Source organism: Panthera onca, chromosome B1 (genome assembly GCF_046562875.1).
Source record: "Panthera onca isolate mPanOnc1 chromosome B1, mPanOnc1 haplotype 2, whole genome shotgun sequence".
Lineage (NCBI taxonomy): Eukaryota > Metazoa > Chordata > Mammalia > Carnivora > Felidae > Panthera > Panthera onca.
This window is the reverse complement of record NC_138342.1, coordinates 142,746,388-142,762,644: the sequence shown is the minus strand read 5'-3', so window position 1 is coordinate 142,762,644 and position 16,257 is coordinate 142,746,388. Positions and strand designations below refer to the sequence as shown.

Sequence of the window (16,257 nt, the reverse complement as noted above, 5' to 3'; positions counted from 1 at the left end):
AATACCTTACCTCTCTTGCTTATTGTTAGTGAAATTAGCAAAACAGGGTATCCAAAAGTAAAAAGAACACATATTGTACAAGGTTTGTAACTAATTCCTAGGGAGTCAAGAGTTACCTAAAGTAACTGCTCTCTTTATTTTAATTGCCTTTGTATATATATGTGTACGTATGCCTATGTGTGTGTACATATGTATATTACTACATCTATTCATGTATTGTAAAAACTTCCTGGACTTTCACATCTACCACTTTTTGCTAAATTATTATAAAGTAAAATAATTATTCTTAGGCACTACACTGAACCAACAGCCACATTGTCTGGTATACAATGTCCTCTGTTTTAAAGATACTGTATCGCCTACTGTGTCTATTTCATCTGAGTACAGAGAGCAGATCAGTAGTTTAATAGACAGGATGGAGACTTTTGTCACAGAGGAAAGTTGAAACTTTTAAGAAGAAACAGAGAGACCGACTTTTTAACGTAGGTCAGGAAGCAAAGACGTCCGCCAAGTTTGCCACTGTTATGTCCTCTATTGCAGACACCATAGAGAGCAAGGTGCTCATTTTTAGGCAACTTCCATTTGCACTTTTGTGGGCACCACCAAAAGTAAACTTAATAAATACATCATGATAAGTAACGCTAAGTTGCTACAAGCTTTATGAAGATGATTTGGGCAGACATGTTGAGAGAGGAATAAAGGAGGAAGTGACCACTGGAAGGAAGACCAGTGTGTTTATTTTGTAATCCAAGCATGGGGCCTGTAAGAGGATGAAGCAGGGGAGATGGGAAAAAAAGACAAAGCTTTAAATTCTGAAGGAAGACATCACAGGACATGGCAACAAAACATTGTGCAAGAAATCTCCTCTTAGAATGTGTAGAGGAAATGGGGAAAACAGCAAGACCTCTTTGTTTATGAATCATTTATCGATAAAACACATTTAGCTCCAACTTTATATTTGTGCTAAATACTAAAGATACAAAAAAAAATTCAGATTCAGGATTCTGCACTTTAGTAAGAGAGATATACCCATAAAATATGTTAAGAAAAGGTAAAAATAAATGCCAGACAGATGGATAAAAATCTAGGTTTCGATAGAGATAAAAATAGAAATAGATGGATAGATAGATGGATGATATAGATAAATAGTGAGAGCGAGAGCGAGAGAGAGAGAGAGAGAGAAATACACATATAAACAAAGTGGCCTGGTAATCAGAGGAGGAAATGACTGATTCTATAACAAGAACCCAGGCTAGGAGTCATGTTAGCTATGACGAAACACTGAGTCTTAGGACTCTTGAGGAAACCTCTTGAGGAAAGAGGTTTCTGTGGAGGAAAGGAAAGAGGGAAGCAGAGGGGAAGAAAATGACAGGATAGGAAAGAAAGAAGGAATGGAGCGGCGGTGGTGATTTGGAGGATTCAGGCAGGAAGCGCCACCTGCAAATGCAGCCCTACCTTCACAGCCCCTCTTGTCAGGTCCCAGCTCGTAGCCGGGCTCACACACACACTGGTAACTGCCCAGTGTGTTCAGGCATCGCTGTTCACAGCCCCCACGGTCAGGTTTGGCGCACTCGTCTTCCTCTGCAAAGATGGCGAGAGTTAGAGAACAACGAGACACAGTATTTGGTTTTACATATTAAGGTGTAAAATTTTCTGAAGAGGTGACACTTAATAACTGAATAAAACAGGGACAATTGATTTCTTCAACAAAGGGCCAGGGGCAATTTGTAAGCCCTTGACAGCTGGTATACCAGAATTCATGTCACTGCAATCTAAGAAGTGTATAAGAACCAAGGGAGGGACTGGAACCTTCTATCAGTGCCAACTGAGATCACCTTATCTCAGACAAGTATGTGGGTTTTTTTTTTCTGATTTTTAAGGGCTAAAAGAATTCTTACAATGTATAAAATTTCCAGAATAAAATAGAAAAGCTTACTGAAAATATATAGCTTCACCTGTTGATTTCATAGTATAGTTTGCTAGATATCCTAAGAAATGCTTTTAAAGAAATGCCATTAACTGCAAAAATATAGTGCACAAAAGAAGTTACAATACAATCTTAGATTTAAAAAAAAATGCCATGAAGAAACAGCTTATGGTAAATGTAAATTAAAAAGAAAGAAAATTCAGAAACCTACTGGACCTCTTTAGGGGAGCCTGGGTGGCTCAGTTGGTTAAGCATCTGACTTTGGCTTTAGGTCATGATCTTACGGTTTGTGAGTTCAAGCCCCACGTCGGGCTCTGTGCTAACAGCCTGGAGCCTGCTTCAGATTCTGTGTCTCTATTTCTCTTTCTTTGCCCTTCCCCAGCTCATGCTACGCCTCTCTCTCTCTCTCTCTCTCTCTCTCTCTCTCTCTCTCTCTCTCAAAAATAAATAAACATTAAAAAAAATAAAAGAAACTACTGGACCTCATTAAATGTAAAGCTTTCAGCGCTTTCTATATAGACATACTGATCCAGGAAATATTAAAATTCCATATTTTGTAAATACATATGCTATTTTAATTATACATGGAAATATAAATATATATATATATGAAATAAATACATATAAAAATATACACTATTTAAAACAGCATAGATGATAAGATATTCCATAATCTCAACCTTCAGAAATAACTTACTGTGAGTTAAGAAAATAGCAAACAGTATTCTCAGCAGAAACTCTGCGTTGGCCAAAGTCCAAGCATTTTTGGTAACCAAATATATAAACATCACAGGAGAGAATCTTGATAGAATGTTTCTTGTACTGTAAAATCCTACATATAGAGAAGAACTAAAGCACGTGAACGTGCATTTTAATAAACACTTTTAATACATCTAGTGAAAGCGCCAAGGTTTTCTGCCTTTCAAATCATATGGTGAATAGCAAAGTAATACTCAGGGAAAATCCATTATAATGTTCTTTAAATAATCAAATGTTAAAATGTTTGGTTATTAATCACACTAAATTTTGACATACACAACTAAATCCATCATTTATCATATAAAAATCAGTGTAGAGAATGTTTTGTTTCTCTCCCCATAAAAGAGTTTTTACAATGACACACTTAATGTTAAGTGCCTATGAATTTTCCAAATGCAAATTTGACACTATGTGCACTAAAATGACTTTCTTTTTACCTGAGTAATACACCCCAAATATGAGACATGAAAATACACTAAAATTTGTTTATGTGAGTAAATATTAAAGCTGATCAATAATAATTCTTTGTCAAAAAGGCACTTTCGGTATCAGAATATCCTACGAAGAAGGCCATACATTATTTTCATCGTGGTGGAATGCTATTATCTATAGGATGGTTTAGAAATGCTGTCACTTGGAAATCAATTGATGAATGATGTATCAGTAAACTTTCTTCTGATCATGAATCCTATGTTTATTATATTGCAAATGTTTTCTCCCTGTCTGCATTCCCTTTCTGGATTTTGCCATCTTGACTGTTTCATAAAAAGCAGATGACAGAATATCCTAATGAGGCTCCCAGCCTGTTCTAGAAAGTTCCTAATTCCAGTATTATACCGGTAACCTTCTACTATCAAAAGTCATCCAAATATCTTTCCCAACAGTGCATTCAGTATAACTTTCCTCTCTTAACTCGAAGTTAAAGATCACATTTATTCCTCACAAAGGAAATATCACACTTTAAATCACTTCGAATTACCTTTAAAAAAATTGGCAGCAAACCCAGCCTTGTTCACAGTTCCGTCAGAAACGAATTTCATCCACAAGGTGTTGGAGGTAGATCTGATATCTTCAGGTTTATCATAACCACAGAAACGCCCTATCAAAGGGCTGTTTTCACTGTTTCCATCTCGAACTTCTAGGTAGTCATAGGCACAGTTGTCATGTCTTTCAATCTGCAATAACAAAAATATGCGAAGATATACATATTTTGAACTTTTTAAATGTTTATTTATTAATCTTGAGAGAGAGTGTGTGTGTGTGTGTGTGTGTGCATGAGTGGGGAAAGGGGCAGAGAGAGGGAGAAAAAGAATCCCAAGCAGGCTCCTTGTTGTCAGCAAGAGCTGGAATCAAGAGCCAGATGCTTAACTGACTGAGCCACCTGGGCGACCCTGTGAAGATATATCTAATTAGCAGATAAAATAATTTCTATACAAAGACTATTATATATGCTCAGTGCCATAGTGCTGACATAGTCACATAACAAATTACTTACAGAGCTTTTCTTGTGAGTGTGCATGACAATATCACAACAACACCACCCATGAATAAAGGGCATAGTTTTCTGGTACACAGGAAGAGGTAAAAAAAAAAAATCTATGGAAGAGTGCATCAGAATCAACAAATGCTAACTGCTTCATAAAAGAAAATAAAAATACAAGTAGTACAAAGCAAAAGAAAATACAGACTGAAAGTTATTAAAAATCTGGGCCAAATATGGCATAAGCAATGTATAATTTGTCCTGAAACATAAAATCGCTGGTAGTTTATCAACAAAACTGTTATTTTATTCACAGAGAAGCTTGATTCAAATTCTGTTGATCAATACTGCACTGTTTAAGTTCATAAATCTCTTTTTAAAGAAAAATCTGATAATATAAAATTACATTCTTTCTTGTCCATGAAATCCTTTACCCATAATTAGCACAGCTATAGAAAGACTGCTATATAGTAGAAAGATACACTAGTATATTACTAGTGTATGTAGAATCAGCACTCGCTAGCCCTTTTTCAAGGTAACATGGCTGTTCGGGTGAGCCTTTTTACCCCTACACACTCCTCTTAACCCCTATAATCTACAGGAACTCAATCTCTTTCTTCAAACAACTAAATACAAATAAAAGCTCAGACCTTTGGCCTATAAAGCTTTATGAAGAATTGCATGTTCATGGACCTATGTTTTGGCCCCCAAACTTCTAAAAACAACAAACCAAAATTTACAAATTGGCTTTCAAATTATAAGACAATTTCTAAACAAAATCCTTATTCTTTTCATAGAAAATGGGTATTAGCCCTGAAGTCTTAGTAAGTCAACTGCTGATTAGATATTTAAAGCTAGAAAGCACAGACGTCCATAATTAATAAACCATGCAAAGTATCACATCTTGTCAACTATTTTTCCACATACAATTCACTACTTATTGGAATTCTGTTACATGATGCATGTCAGGAAATACATTCATTCCATGGAATCACAACCCGAATGGATGAAACTGCTGGTACTGTTGGTTGAAGAATCTATTTCATCACTTGTTGATTTGTCAATACATTAAAAATGACAGACTTCAAATAAGAAAGCATAAGACCAAATAGAAAAAACAGACTTTGAAACACAGATTAGGTCAGAACTAATCACCACATTTGCTGCTTTCCTTTTCCCAATCACAAATCAGGATTCATTCACTCCTCCAACAAATATTCAGTGGTTATTCTATTTTAGGCACTCTTCTCACTGCTTGCTATGCAATCTTTTTTTTTTTTCTTTCCAAGATTTTATTTAACTTTAAGTTAGTTAACATATACTGCGGTACTGGTTTCAGGAGAAGAACCCAGTGATTCATCACTTATATATATAACACCCAGGTCTCATCCCAACAAGTGCCTTCCTTAATACCCATCACCCATTTAGGCCTCCCCCATACACCTCCCTCCAGCAACTTTCAGTTGGTTCTCTACAGTTAAGAGTCAGTTATGGTTTGCCTCCCTCTCTGTTTTTACCGTATTTTATTTTTCCTTCCCTTCCCTAATGTTCATCTGTTTTGTTTCTTACATTTCACGTATAAAGGAAATCATATGGTATTTTTCTTTCTCTGACTTTTTTTGCTTAGTATAGTATACTCTAGTTCCATCCACATCATTGCAAATGGCAAGACTGTATTCTTTTGTATGGCTGAGTAATATTCCAGTGTGTGTGTGTGTGTGTGTGTGTGTGTGTGTGTATAACAATATATATATACACATATATATATACCTACATATATATACGTGTGTGTGTATATATACATATATATATGTGTGTGTGTGTATATATATATACCACATCTTTAGCCATTCACAGTTGACGGACATTTGGGTTCTTTTCATAATTTACCTATTGTTAGTAGTGCTGCTATAAACATTGGGGCGGGTGTGCCTCTTCAAATCAGTATTTTTGTATCTTTTGGATAAATACCTAGTAATATAATTGCTGAGTCGCAGGGTAGTTCTATTTTTAAGTTTCTGAGGAACCTTCACACTGTTCTCCAGAGTGGCTGCACCAGCTTGCATTTCTACCAACAGTGTAAGGGGGTTCCCCTCTAATGCATCTTCACCAACATCTGTTGTTTCCCGTGTTGTTAATTTTAGCCATTCTGACAGGTCTGAGGTGGTCTCATTGTGGTTCTGACTTGTATTTCTCTGATGATAAGTGATGTTGAACATTTTTCCATGTGTCTCTTAGCCATTTGCATGTCTTGCAAAGAATCGGTACCATTTATAATTGCACTAAAAACGAAAAGACACCTAGAAATAAACCTAACCAAAGAGGTAAAAGATCTGTATTCCGAAAACTATAGAACACTTATGAAAGAAATTGAAGAAGACACAAAGAAATGGAAAAATATTCCATGCTCATGGACTGGAAGAACAAATTATGTTAAAATGTCTATACTACCCCAAGTAATCTACACATTCAATGTAATCCCTATCAAAATAACACCAGCATTCTTCACAGAGCTAGAACAAAGAATTCTAAAATTTGTATGGAACCAGAAAAGACCCCGAATAGCCAAAGCAATCCTGAAAAAGAGAAAAAAAGCTGGAGGCATCACAATTCCAGACTTCAAGCTGTATTACAAAGCTTGTATACAGTATAGTACTGTACAAAAACAGACACATAAATCAATGGAACCGAAGAGAGGAGACAAAAATGAACCCATAACTATATGGTATGCATCCTTCAGCAAAATGACAAAGAGCCTTACCCTCCTGGACCTTACACGTTACTGGTGGGTAGAGAGCAAAGGGATAACAAACAGGATAAATAATTAAATCATAAAATATTAGCGACTAATAAATTCTATGGAAAAATATTCAGTGAAACAAGAAGTGTGAGAAGTAGCATATGCAGAGGAGGGAAGAAGGAGAGGAAGAGGGGGAGAATCTTAAGCAGGCTCCATACCCAGAGCGGAACGCAATGAGGGGGCTCGATCCTGATGCAGGAGGACTCAATCTCACATTGTGAGATCATGGCCTGCACCAAAATCAAGAGTGTGAGCCACCCAGGTGCCCCTACTCCTTTCAAAATCAGAGTTCTCTATAAATATGAGAACATTTCCAGATGCCTAAGGCTTTTTCTTCAGTCAAAGGAACACATAAATAAATATCCCCAACTCTCCAGGTATCGATAAAAGAATAAATAACAACACGGAACTAGTGACTAACTGTAGGGAAAAGAACCAAAGGTGTCAGAAAGCCAACCTCTCCTCACCTGCTTGAGCAGCACAGAAAGAACTGCTCCTGACCCACGAATCATTTTGGAAGAGAAGAAAAAGAATGAATTAGAAGAAGAAAAGAAGTGAGAACACACAACAAAGAAAGAAGCTGCTTTTCAAAAGTCAACTAAGAAAAGTGAACTTGCTTCATATCATAAGCCATACTGAGTAAAAATAAGAAGGTTAATTAGAATTGGTTTTCAATCACTACTTTGAGTAGATAACTGCTTTTTAAAATTACTATATTAACAAGGAAGAAAACAAGATAGACACTACTGAAAAAGAAGCCAAAACATTTGTACTTCTTCAGTGATTCAAAAGAAATAGGATAATGGATATTTCCCTGCACATAAAACTTACTCTGTTCTTGCAACAGATATATAACAGATCCTTCTAAATTTTAATTTAAAGTACCTGCATATTCAGGTTACTTAGTAAACAAGTAGAGGTTTAAATATTTTATATGATACACAAAGTGCAAATACTTCATGGGTGAAATGCATCAAAATGGCCGATTTTAGGATTAATTCTACTAGTATCTATTTATGAATTACGTATCACTTATTAAATATCACGCACTTGGTGTTAAGGCTAACAAAACAGAAACATATACTGTATTCTTACAGAGTAAATGCCACAGCTGTTCAACTGCTTACAAAATAAAAGTTGCCTTATATATATGATATTTATGATATCATCCCTGTATAACAACACTTCTAAATATCTTACCAATGATCTCAATGCGCTTTGTTTACATATTTTTCCAGTTTAACTGCCTTAATCCTGATTGCAACGTGAGCATAATGACTCCGCTCTATTGGTGTTAATTATAATTATGCCTCTTCAACTACGTCTACACAACAGTAATGAGGGTGAGCACAAATGAAAGTTTGAGTTCTCTTATTTATGTCAGTTGTGTAACATTTTCTCCAGCTATATCAATTACTTCATAAATACACAGAACAGATAGACAGAAATAAATATGATTGAAACTAAAGAGTTGATAAGTGCACTGGTGTCATGTCAGTAAGCTCCACGAGGAAAAAGAACACCAAAGTCAAAGATTTATAAAAACAGAAAAAAAAGGGGGCGCCTGGATGGCTCAGTTGGTTAAGCGACTGACTTCGGCTCAGGTGATGATCTCACAGTGCGTGGGTTTGAGCCCCTTGTCGGGCAGTGCTGACAGCTCAGAGCCTGGAGTCTGCTTCAGATTCTGTGTCTCCCTCTCTCTCAGCCCCTTCCCTGCTCACACTCTGTCTCCCTCTCTTTCAAAAATAAATAAATGTTAAAAAAGAAAAGAAAAGGAAAAGTAGTTTCTTCTTGAATTACATCACAGACACAGTTCATATCTGGAACCTGAATGCAATGTCATGCACAATTACACATATAATAAATGTGGTTTCATAATGATGACGCTGATTTATTATAGACTTTAAGATAATCAGAGCATAAACCATATTCAAATGGGGCAAGGTTATCATAATGTAAACAGACCTAATATGTACACATAGGATACAATGAATGTGACAGTAAGCTCTGAACAGTTTTTGGAAAACTGTGTTTAAATGATATTGGAAGTAGATCCAAACACACACAAAAGGAAGAATGACTGCCAAGACCAGCCAGAAGGGGTTAATGTTACGTTTCATTACTACGTGGGCGCTCATGCCTGTCCTGGCATGTTAGAGAGGAAGCATGTAAAAGCCGAGTGACGTTTATTTAGCAAGAACCCAAATCAATTAAATGTAACCTACAGTAGTCAGCCTCTCATTCCAAAACTGCAAACTCACGCAGAGCTTTGTGCTCAGTGCATGTGAGTGAGCTTCGACACTGAAGGAAAAGCCAGCCTCAAAAGAAGGGATCGTGCCCAGGCTTAGGACCCATTTGCACACTTTTCCTTCATTTTATAATCAACTTTCCAAATAAATATTGCAAAAACATCTACCTACTTATTTGTAAAAATCTCTGAAAACTCCAAAACTTCTCGATAACAGTTTCAATAAAAGCTCTCCCATGTCCCTGAAAAAGTGGAAATGGATTGAAAAATTCTCTGCTTGATTCAACTATCCCATTTCTGGGTATATACCTAAAAATACTGAAAGCAGGGTCTCAAAGAGATGTTTACACATTCGTGATTATACCAGCATTATTCACAATAATCAAAGGTCGTAATAATCCAGATGTCCATCAATGGGTGAATGAATGCACAAAATGTCAAATATATATACAATGGAATGTTATTTAGCCTTGCAAACGCGTGAAATTGTTTCATGTGCTACAACACGGATGAACTTTGTGGATATTACACTGAGTGAAATAAGCCAGTCACAAAAAGGCAAGAAGTGAATGAGTCCACTTACATGAGGTACCTAGAGTAGTCAAATTCATAGTGACAGAAAGTAGGAACGTTGTTGCCGAAAGTCGGGGGGAAGAGAGAAAGGGGGTTGTTTTCTGAGCACAAAGTTTCCGTTTTGCAAGGTGAAAAGAGTTTTGGAGACTGGTTGTACAACAATGTGAATGTACTTAACACTAATGAACTGCACACTTTAAAAATGGTTAAGGTAGGACCACCTGGGTGGCTCAGTCAGTTAAGTGTCCAACTCTTGGTTTCAGCTTAGGTCATTATCTCATGGTTCGTGAGTTCAAGCTCTGTGCTGACAGTGTGGAGCCTGCTTGGGGTTCTCTCTGTCTCTCTCTCTGACCCTCCTCTGCTAACTCTCTCTCTCTCTCTCTCTCTCTCTCTCTCTCTCACTCTCTCTCAAAATAAATAAATAAACTTCAAAAAATGGTTAAGATAGTAAATTTTATATTTATTTTACCATACTAAGGAAAACAAGTCTCTCCTGTGACTGTTAGACTGTAGTTTTAAAATATAATTAACGTAATCCACTACATAAGTGATTAAACTTTTAAAAATAATATAATTTAAAATCTTATACACAGGGAACGATGCTAAAGTCATTACTTTTTGCTTTGCAGGAAAAAATTTTTAAGAAAAATATGACTAAAAAACAATGTAGATTAGCATTTACCATTAAAAATAAACTAATTCAGGAGAAGTTCATTGTGTGGATTTCCCATAAGTATGCTACTAAATTTGATTTTCTTTTGTTAAAAACATAAAAATAAAAATGAATTAATTTTAATAATGGGGAAAAAAAATCCAGTAAAGTTTGAGACATAATGCTATCAACAAAATGAATTTTGAATAAAAAAAAGAAAGGCTTAACAATAGATCATTATTTTGCTACTATCATATTTCATATTTCACTATTTAATATTATTTTACTATTACTATTAAATATTTAATATTAATACTAGATCATCACAGGTCCAAAACAGAGAAAATATATATACGTCCAACCGTGTGAAAATAAAAATCATGGCTCTGCATTAGCTCTATTTTCATGTGACTTGGGTTTTTTAATGCTGCCACTTGGATTTTTTTTCTTTCATTACACAAGTATTTTTAACTCTTTAATTTAATAAGTATTTACTAAAAACCTACTATTGCCTGGAAATATACACTTGACAGTGGATAAACGGTGGAGAATAAAACAGACATGTCCCTGAATGACAAACACGTGTTGATTAAACAACACAAGTGCACAAATGAAGATAGTCATAAAGGGAAAGAATTAATACTATGAGAGAATATAGATGCCTCTCTCTGCTACCAGGATGTGGGCTCAAGAGTGCACAGGCTGTGAAACTGATTTCAGTCATAGTGCTACCAATTATGAATTGTGTGACTTCGAGCAGGTTATTGGAAATGAACACAAGCTAATCTTTCAGAGTAGAACTAAAGCCTCAACCATAAATCTGAAGAGCTACTTAATTCTCTTTGAAGTCATTAATCAAGATATATTCTTAGCCAAATAGTACAATGTGAACAGAAAAATGTTAACTAATTAAGATCTCTTTGTCTTGGCTTCCTAGGTCATTTAAAAGACTACTTAACTTAACCAATATAAATTATTTAGAAGAATTAAAGGATTACTTTTAGTTGGACAAGCCACAAAGTATCAAGATAAGAACTTTTGTGTATAGTTTACAGCTTGCAGTAGTGATGGGTAAGACTATTAAACATTTGCGATTTTCATAAGGGAAGTATAACCAAATCAGCGTGTCTAGAAAGGTTGACAAGTACCTCAAACTTAATCCCACTTAAATTAATGATGTGGGATTTCAATGTAAACATAAGTAAGCTCTGGGTTTATTTCACTTCTTTTCTGCTTTATTGACGTTTCTTTGAAGTTGTTACTATAAACATTTCCAGTCTCCCAAACTTTTTCTCTTCTGTATTTCTGCACACTGAAAGTGCTCCAGTTAAATAGCAGTATAGAGATTTCTTTACAAATAACTCCAAAATGATGTCTGACATGATAAACAGTCATGTGCAAACCCACTTCCGTATCGGCCTTACGAAGCAATGCACCAGTAACTACTAGAGAGGAAAAAGCTTCCCAAATATAATTACAGAAGTATCAGGACTCTATTGGCCTCCAGATAGTATCCTTTCTTGCTCAAAGATAACTGAAATTCATTAATAAAGACACTTGTTCATATTTTCTTTCTGTACATACATTAAAATCTAAGTAGCATTAGGAGAGGTAAAATCATGACATAAATTCATAGAAAGGTATAAATAATAGATAACTAGTAAGTTCTTTACTGTAGACTTCAACAAAATGATGGGCAAATTTATCTTAAAGGCCCTTTTACCTGAAAGGGGAGAGTGTACCATAGAGAATAAAACAGTTATAAAAACAGAAACAGTTTTTGAAAAAAGGCAAAGACTGATAAAAAACTGTTTTGTCAGATAAAACCACAAAACACTATGAAGTGGTGAGGGCTGTTTTTTTTTTTTAATTATACATCTTCAATATAAAATGTATAAGCTGAAGATTGAAAATATATTACATAAATAAAAATAAATTGACATAAACAGATACAAATTAACTAAATGAAACAAATCACCTAGTAACCACCAGAACAAATTAAAAACATATAACCAGTTGATTCTGTTTTCATGGTAGTTAGTTATATAAAATTGCTAAAAACACTGAATTAGTGAATACTGATTTATTGTTCCTGGAAAACTACAGAATTAGGTTCTTGTGAGCTTCTAGTCACAAAATTTTTGTCAACCAATCAATATACAGCCTTGTTTTATGTGTGTTTCTGTTGAAAGACACCTTAATATATTGCCAATTCATGAATACAACTCACAGGCAACTGCATTATAACGCATGCCTGAACAATGTTTATATAACACATACATTTCTCCATAAGGCACATCATAGCTGGGAATGTGCATGTCAGATGACTCAAATATTTTGCAAATCTGTGCATGTCCATGAGTGACCCAGAAAGAACCATGAGTATTAATTTGGGGGTTACAAATTAACTTTAGTTAGTAGGAAAATTTGAAAATATAGAATCTGTAAAAAAATGAATATTGACTATACCTGGATTTTGACGCTGGTTTAGTACTGACTTATATGATACTAGGTTAATGGCATAAGTTCACTTGCCATATCTAAAAGACTTAGATGATATATTAGAACATCTCTAAATTCCTTGTCACTTCTCAATTTCTTAGAACCTAGGATCTAGTCTAAATTGAGCTATATGGCATATCAGGTCCACATAATCCAAATGTTTCTTACCTACCTGTCTAAACTTGTTTCCCTCTACATAGAAACATTAGTATCTTTGATAAAGGAAGGATATATTAATTTCCACCCACCAATAATCATGCGTTCACACACTCTCTTACCTATATTCCACCCATTCTTTCATCTCTCCCGTTATCATGTATTAATCACACATCTGGTGGTGCTGGAGATATGGTAATTGACAAGACAGATTAAGATCCCTACCCTTTGGTGATCATACTTTAGTGAGAGAGACAGTAACCATGTAAACAAACAGACCCATAACACAAATTCCAGTAGTTATAAGTCCAATGAACTAAAATAAAACAGAAGACTGGTTTATAGACAATTGTAGGCAAAAAAAAAAAAAAAAAAAAAAAAAAAAAATATATATATATATATATATACACATATACATATATGTATGTATATATATATATATATATATATATATAAAGAGAGAGAGAGAGAGAGAGAGAGAGAAGGAGAGAGTGGTGTCTCTGTCTCCATGGCAGAAACACCAGGGGAGTCCAGGCAACACCCATGAGCCCAGAGACTCTCTCGCTTCCACGTGCAGGCTGTGTAATACGTTTCTTTGGTACTTACCTCTACCCCTTTGCATGTGCCATTTAATTTCCCAGACATATTTCCTTTTATCGTGAAAAAATCGTCTTCTCTTATGTGATCATGAGATTGTATTATATGCTCCTGATAATTTTGCATTGCTGGAAAACTTAATTCTTGAAATTATTTGACTCGTATTTGAATTTTGATATTTAGAGTTACTAAGCAAGGACTTTTTAAGTAAGTGATGATAAAGCAGAGATCCAAATGAAATGAGAGGAATAAAAGCACGGATTTAGAGGTGTTAAGAGCACCAGAGATAAGACCAGAGGGGCTGGCTCAGAGAGAGTAAGAGGAACTTGGGACCAATCATGAGTTGCCTTGGGCTATGATCATTCAGTCTGGGTTCTATTTTAGGTGTAACGGAAAACTCCTGAAAGAATTTAAGCATAGTGTTATGACCTAACTCACACTGTAAAAGTATCACTCTTGTTGTTGTGTGGAGATCAGGATACGTGGGGCAAGAGTAGAGATGTGAAGCTCTCACTAAGCTCCAAGAGAAGAAGTAGCGGTGAGAACCGAGTAGCTGCCAGAAAGTGGGATAAAGTGGTCATGTGTGGGGCATTGTTGAAGACAAAGCAAATGAAATATGCTAATCGATTGTCCTCGGGGTTTAAGGAAATATTGGAATCAGGGGTATTCCTTGAGTAAATAGTGACATACTGAAATAGTAAATACGAAAATAGGGAAGACTGAAGAAGAGTGGGTTAGTGAGCGGCACAAGATAATCAAAGGTTTGGTTTTGGTCATTTAAAGATGAGAGACCTATCTGACATTTAAATATGTCCAGTATATTAAAGAGGAGGAAGAAATATAAGGATGGACAGGAACCTAGAAATAATAGATAAAATGTACTGTCAGCCAAACTATGACAGGACTTTTCCCCAATCCCAAATCTCAGTAACAATTTATTCACTCACTCAATCAATAAGTATTCCTTAAGCAAATACTCTGTGTCAGCTATGGTTCTAAGTGACTGAGATGTAAATCTTTCCAGTCATTACACTATCCTATTGTTGAAGAATATCGCTGTAACTATATTGGCCTTAAAAAAATAAATAAATAATGACTGCAAACCCAGCTAAGCCTCCTGTATCTCAGAAATTGTATCTCACTTTTTGGGTGCATGGAATTTAGTTTTATATGCCTCCACTGAAAACACTTCTGTAATAAAATTGCATAAAACATTCAATTATATATTAAAAGAGAGCTCATCTCTTAATTATCTGCAACATCACAAAAATACAAATAAAGCAGTCTTAGGTAGATAATTTTTCACTGAACTGGCTATTTTGGTCTAAATAGGAGGTGAAATGTTTATAGCGGCACTCTCAACAATAGCCAAATTATGGAAAGAGCCTAAATGTCCATCAACTGATGAATGGATAAAGAAATTGTGGTTTATATACACAATGGAATACTACGTGGCAATGAGAAAAAATGAAATATGGCCTTTTGTAGCAACATGGATGGAACTGGAGAGTGTGATGCTAAGTGAAATAAGCCATACAGAGAAAGACAGATACCATATGGTTTCACTCTTATGTGGATCCTGAGAAACATAACAGAAACCCATGGGGGAGGGGAAGGAAAAAAAAAAAAAAAAAAGAGGTTAGAGTGGGAGAGAGCCAAAGCATAAGAGGCTGTTAAAAACTGAGAACAAACTGAGGGTTGATGGGGGGTGGGAGGGAGGGCAGGGTGGGTGATGGGTATTGAGGAGGGCACCTTTTGGGATGAGCACTGGGTGTTGTATGGAAACCAATTTGACAGTAAATTTCATATATTAAAAAATAAAAAAAAAAAATTTAAAAAAAAAATAAATAAATAAATACTAACAGTAACAATAAAAAAAAAAAAAAATAAATAAATAAATAAATAAATAAATAGGAGGTGAATCTTATCCAGTCTTAGTTTACTGTTAACAATAAGGTGGTCTATTTGAATAATTGTTGCCATATTACTGATCCATGAGAATAAGAAAATTCCAGGCACCTGGGTGCCTCAGTTGGTTAAGCGTCCAACTTCAGCTCAGGTCATGATCTCATGGTTCGTGGGTTCGAGCTCCGCATTAGCCTCTGTGCTGACAGCTCTGGAGCCTGAAGCCTGCTTCAGACTCTGTGTCTCCCTCCCTTTCTGCCCCTCCCCCACTCACACTCTGTCTCTGTCTCCCTCTCTCTCTGAAAAATAAACACTGAAATTTTTTTTTTAAATATCAAAATTCAAATACGAGTCAAATAATTTCAAGAATTAAGTTTTCCAGCAATGCAAAATTATCAGGAGCATATAATACAATCTCATGATCACACAAGAGAAGACGATTTTTTCACGATAAAAGGAAGTATGTCTGGGAAATTAAATGGCACATGCAAAGGGGTAGAGGTAAGTACCAAAGAAACGTATTACACAGCCTGCACGTGGAAGCGAGAGAGTCTCTGGGCTCATGGGTGATGCCTGGATTCCCTGGTGTTTCTGCCACGGAGACAGAGACACCACTATACTCACTGCACTCAGTGGCAAGGATACTCTGGCAGAGGAT

General features: G+C 35.6%; 1 protein-coding gene across 2 annotated transcripts in view; it reads right to left on the bottom strand.

The window, feature by feature from the left end:
* TLL1 (tolloid like 1) overlaps nt 1-16,257 on the bottom strand; it is a 209,684-nt gene that overhangs the window by 41,687 nt on the left and 151,740 nt on the right. For both annotated transcript variants that reach the window (XM_078445632.2, XM_078445633.2), the window contains 2 exons: nt 3,666-3,861; nt 1,456-1,581 (listed from right to left, as the gene is read on the bottom strand). In XM_078445632.2, the coding sequence (XP_078301758.1) occupies nt 1,456-1,581; nt 3,666-3,861 (322 nt within the window). The remainder of the gene's footprint in view (nt 1-1,455; nt 1,582-3,665; nt 3,862-16,257) is intronic.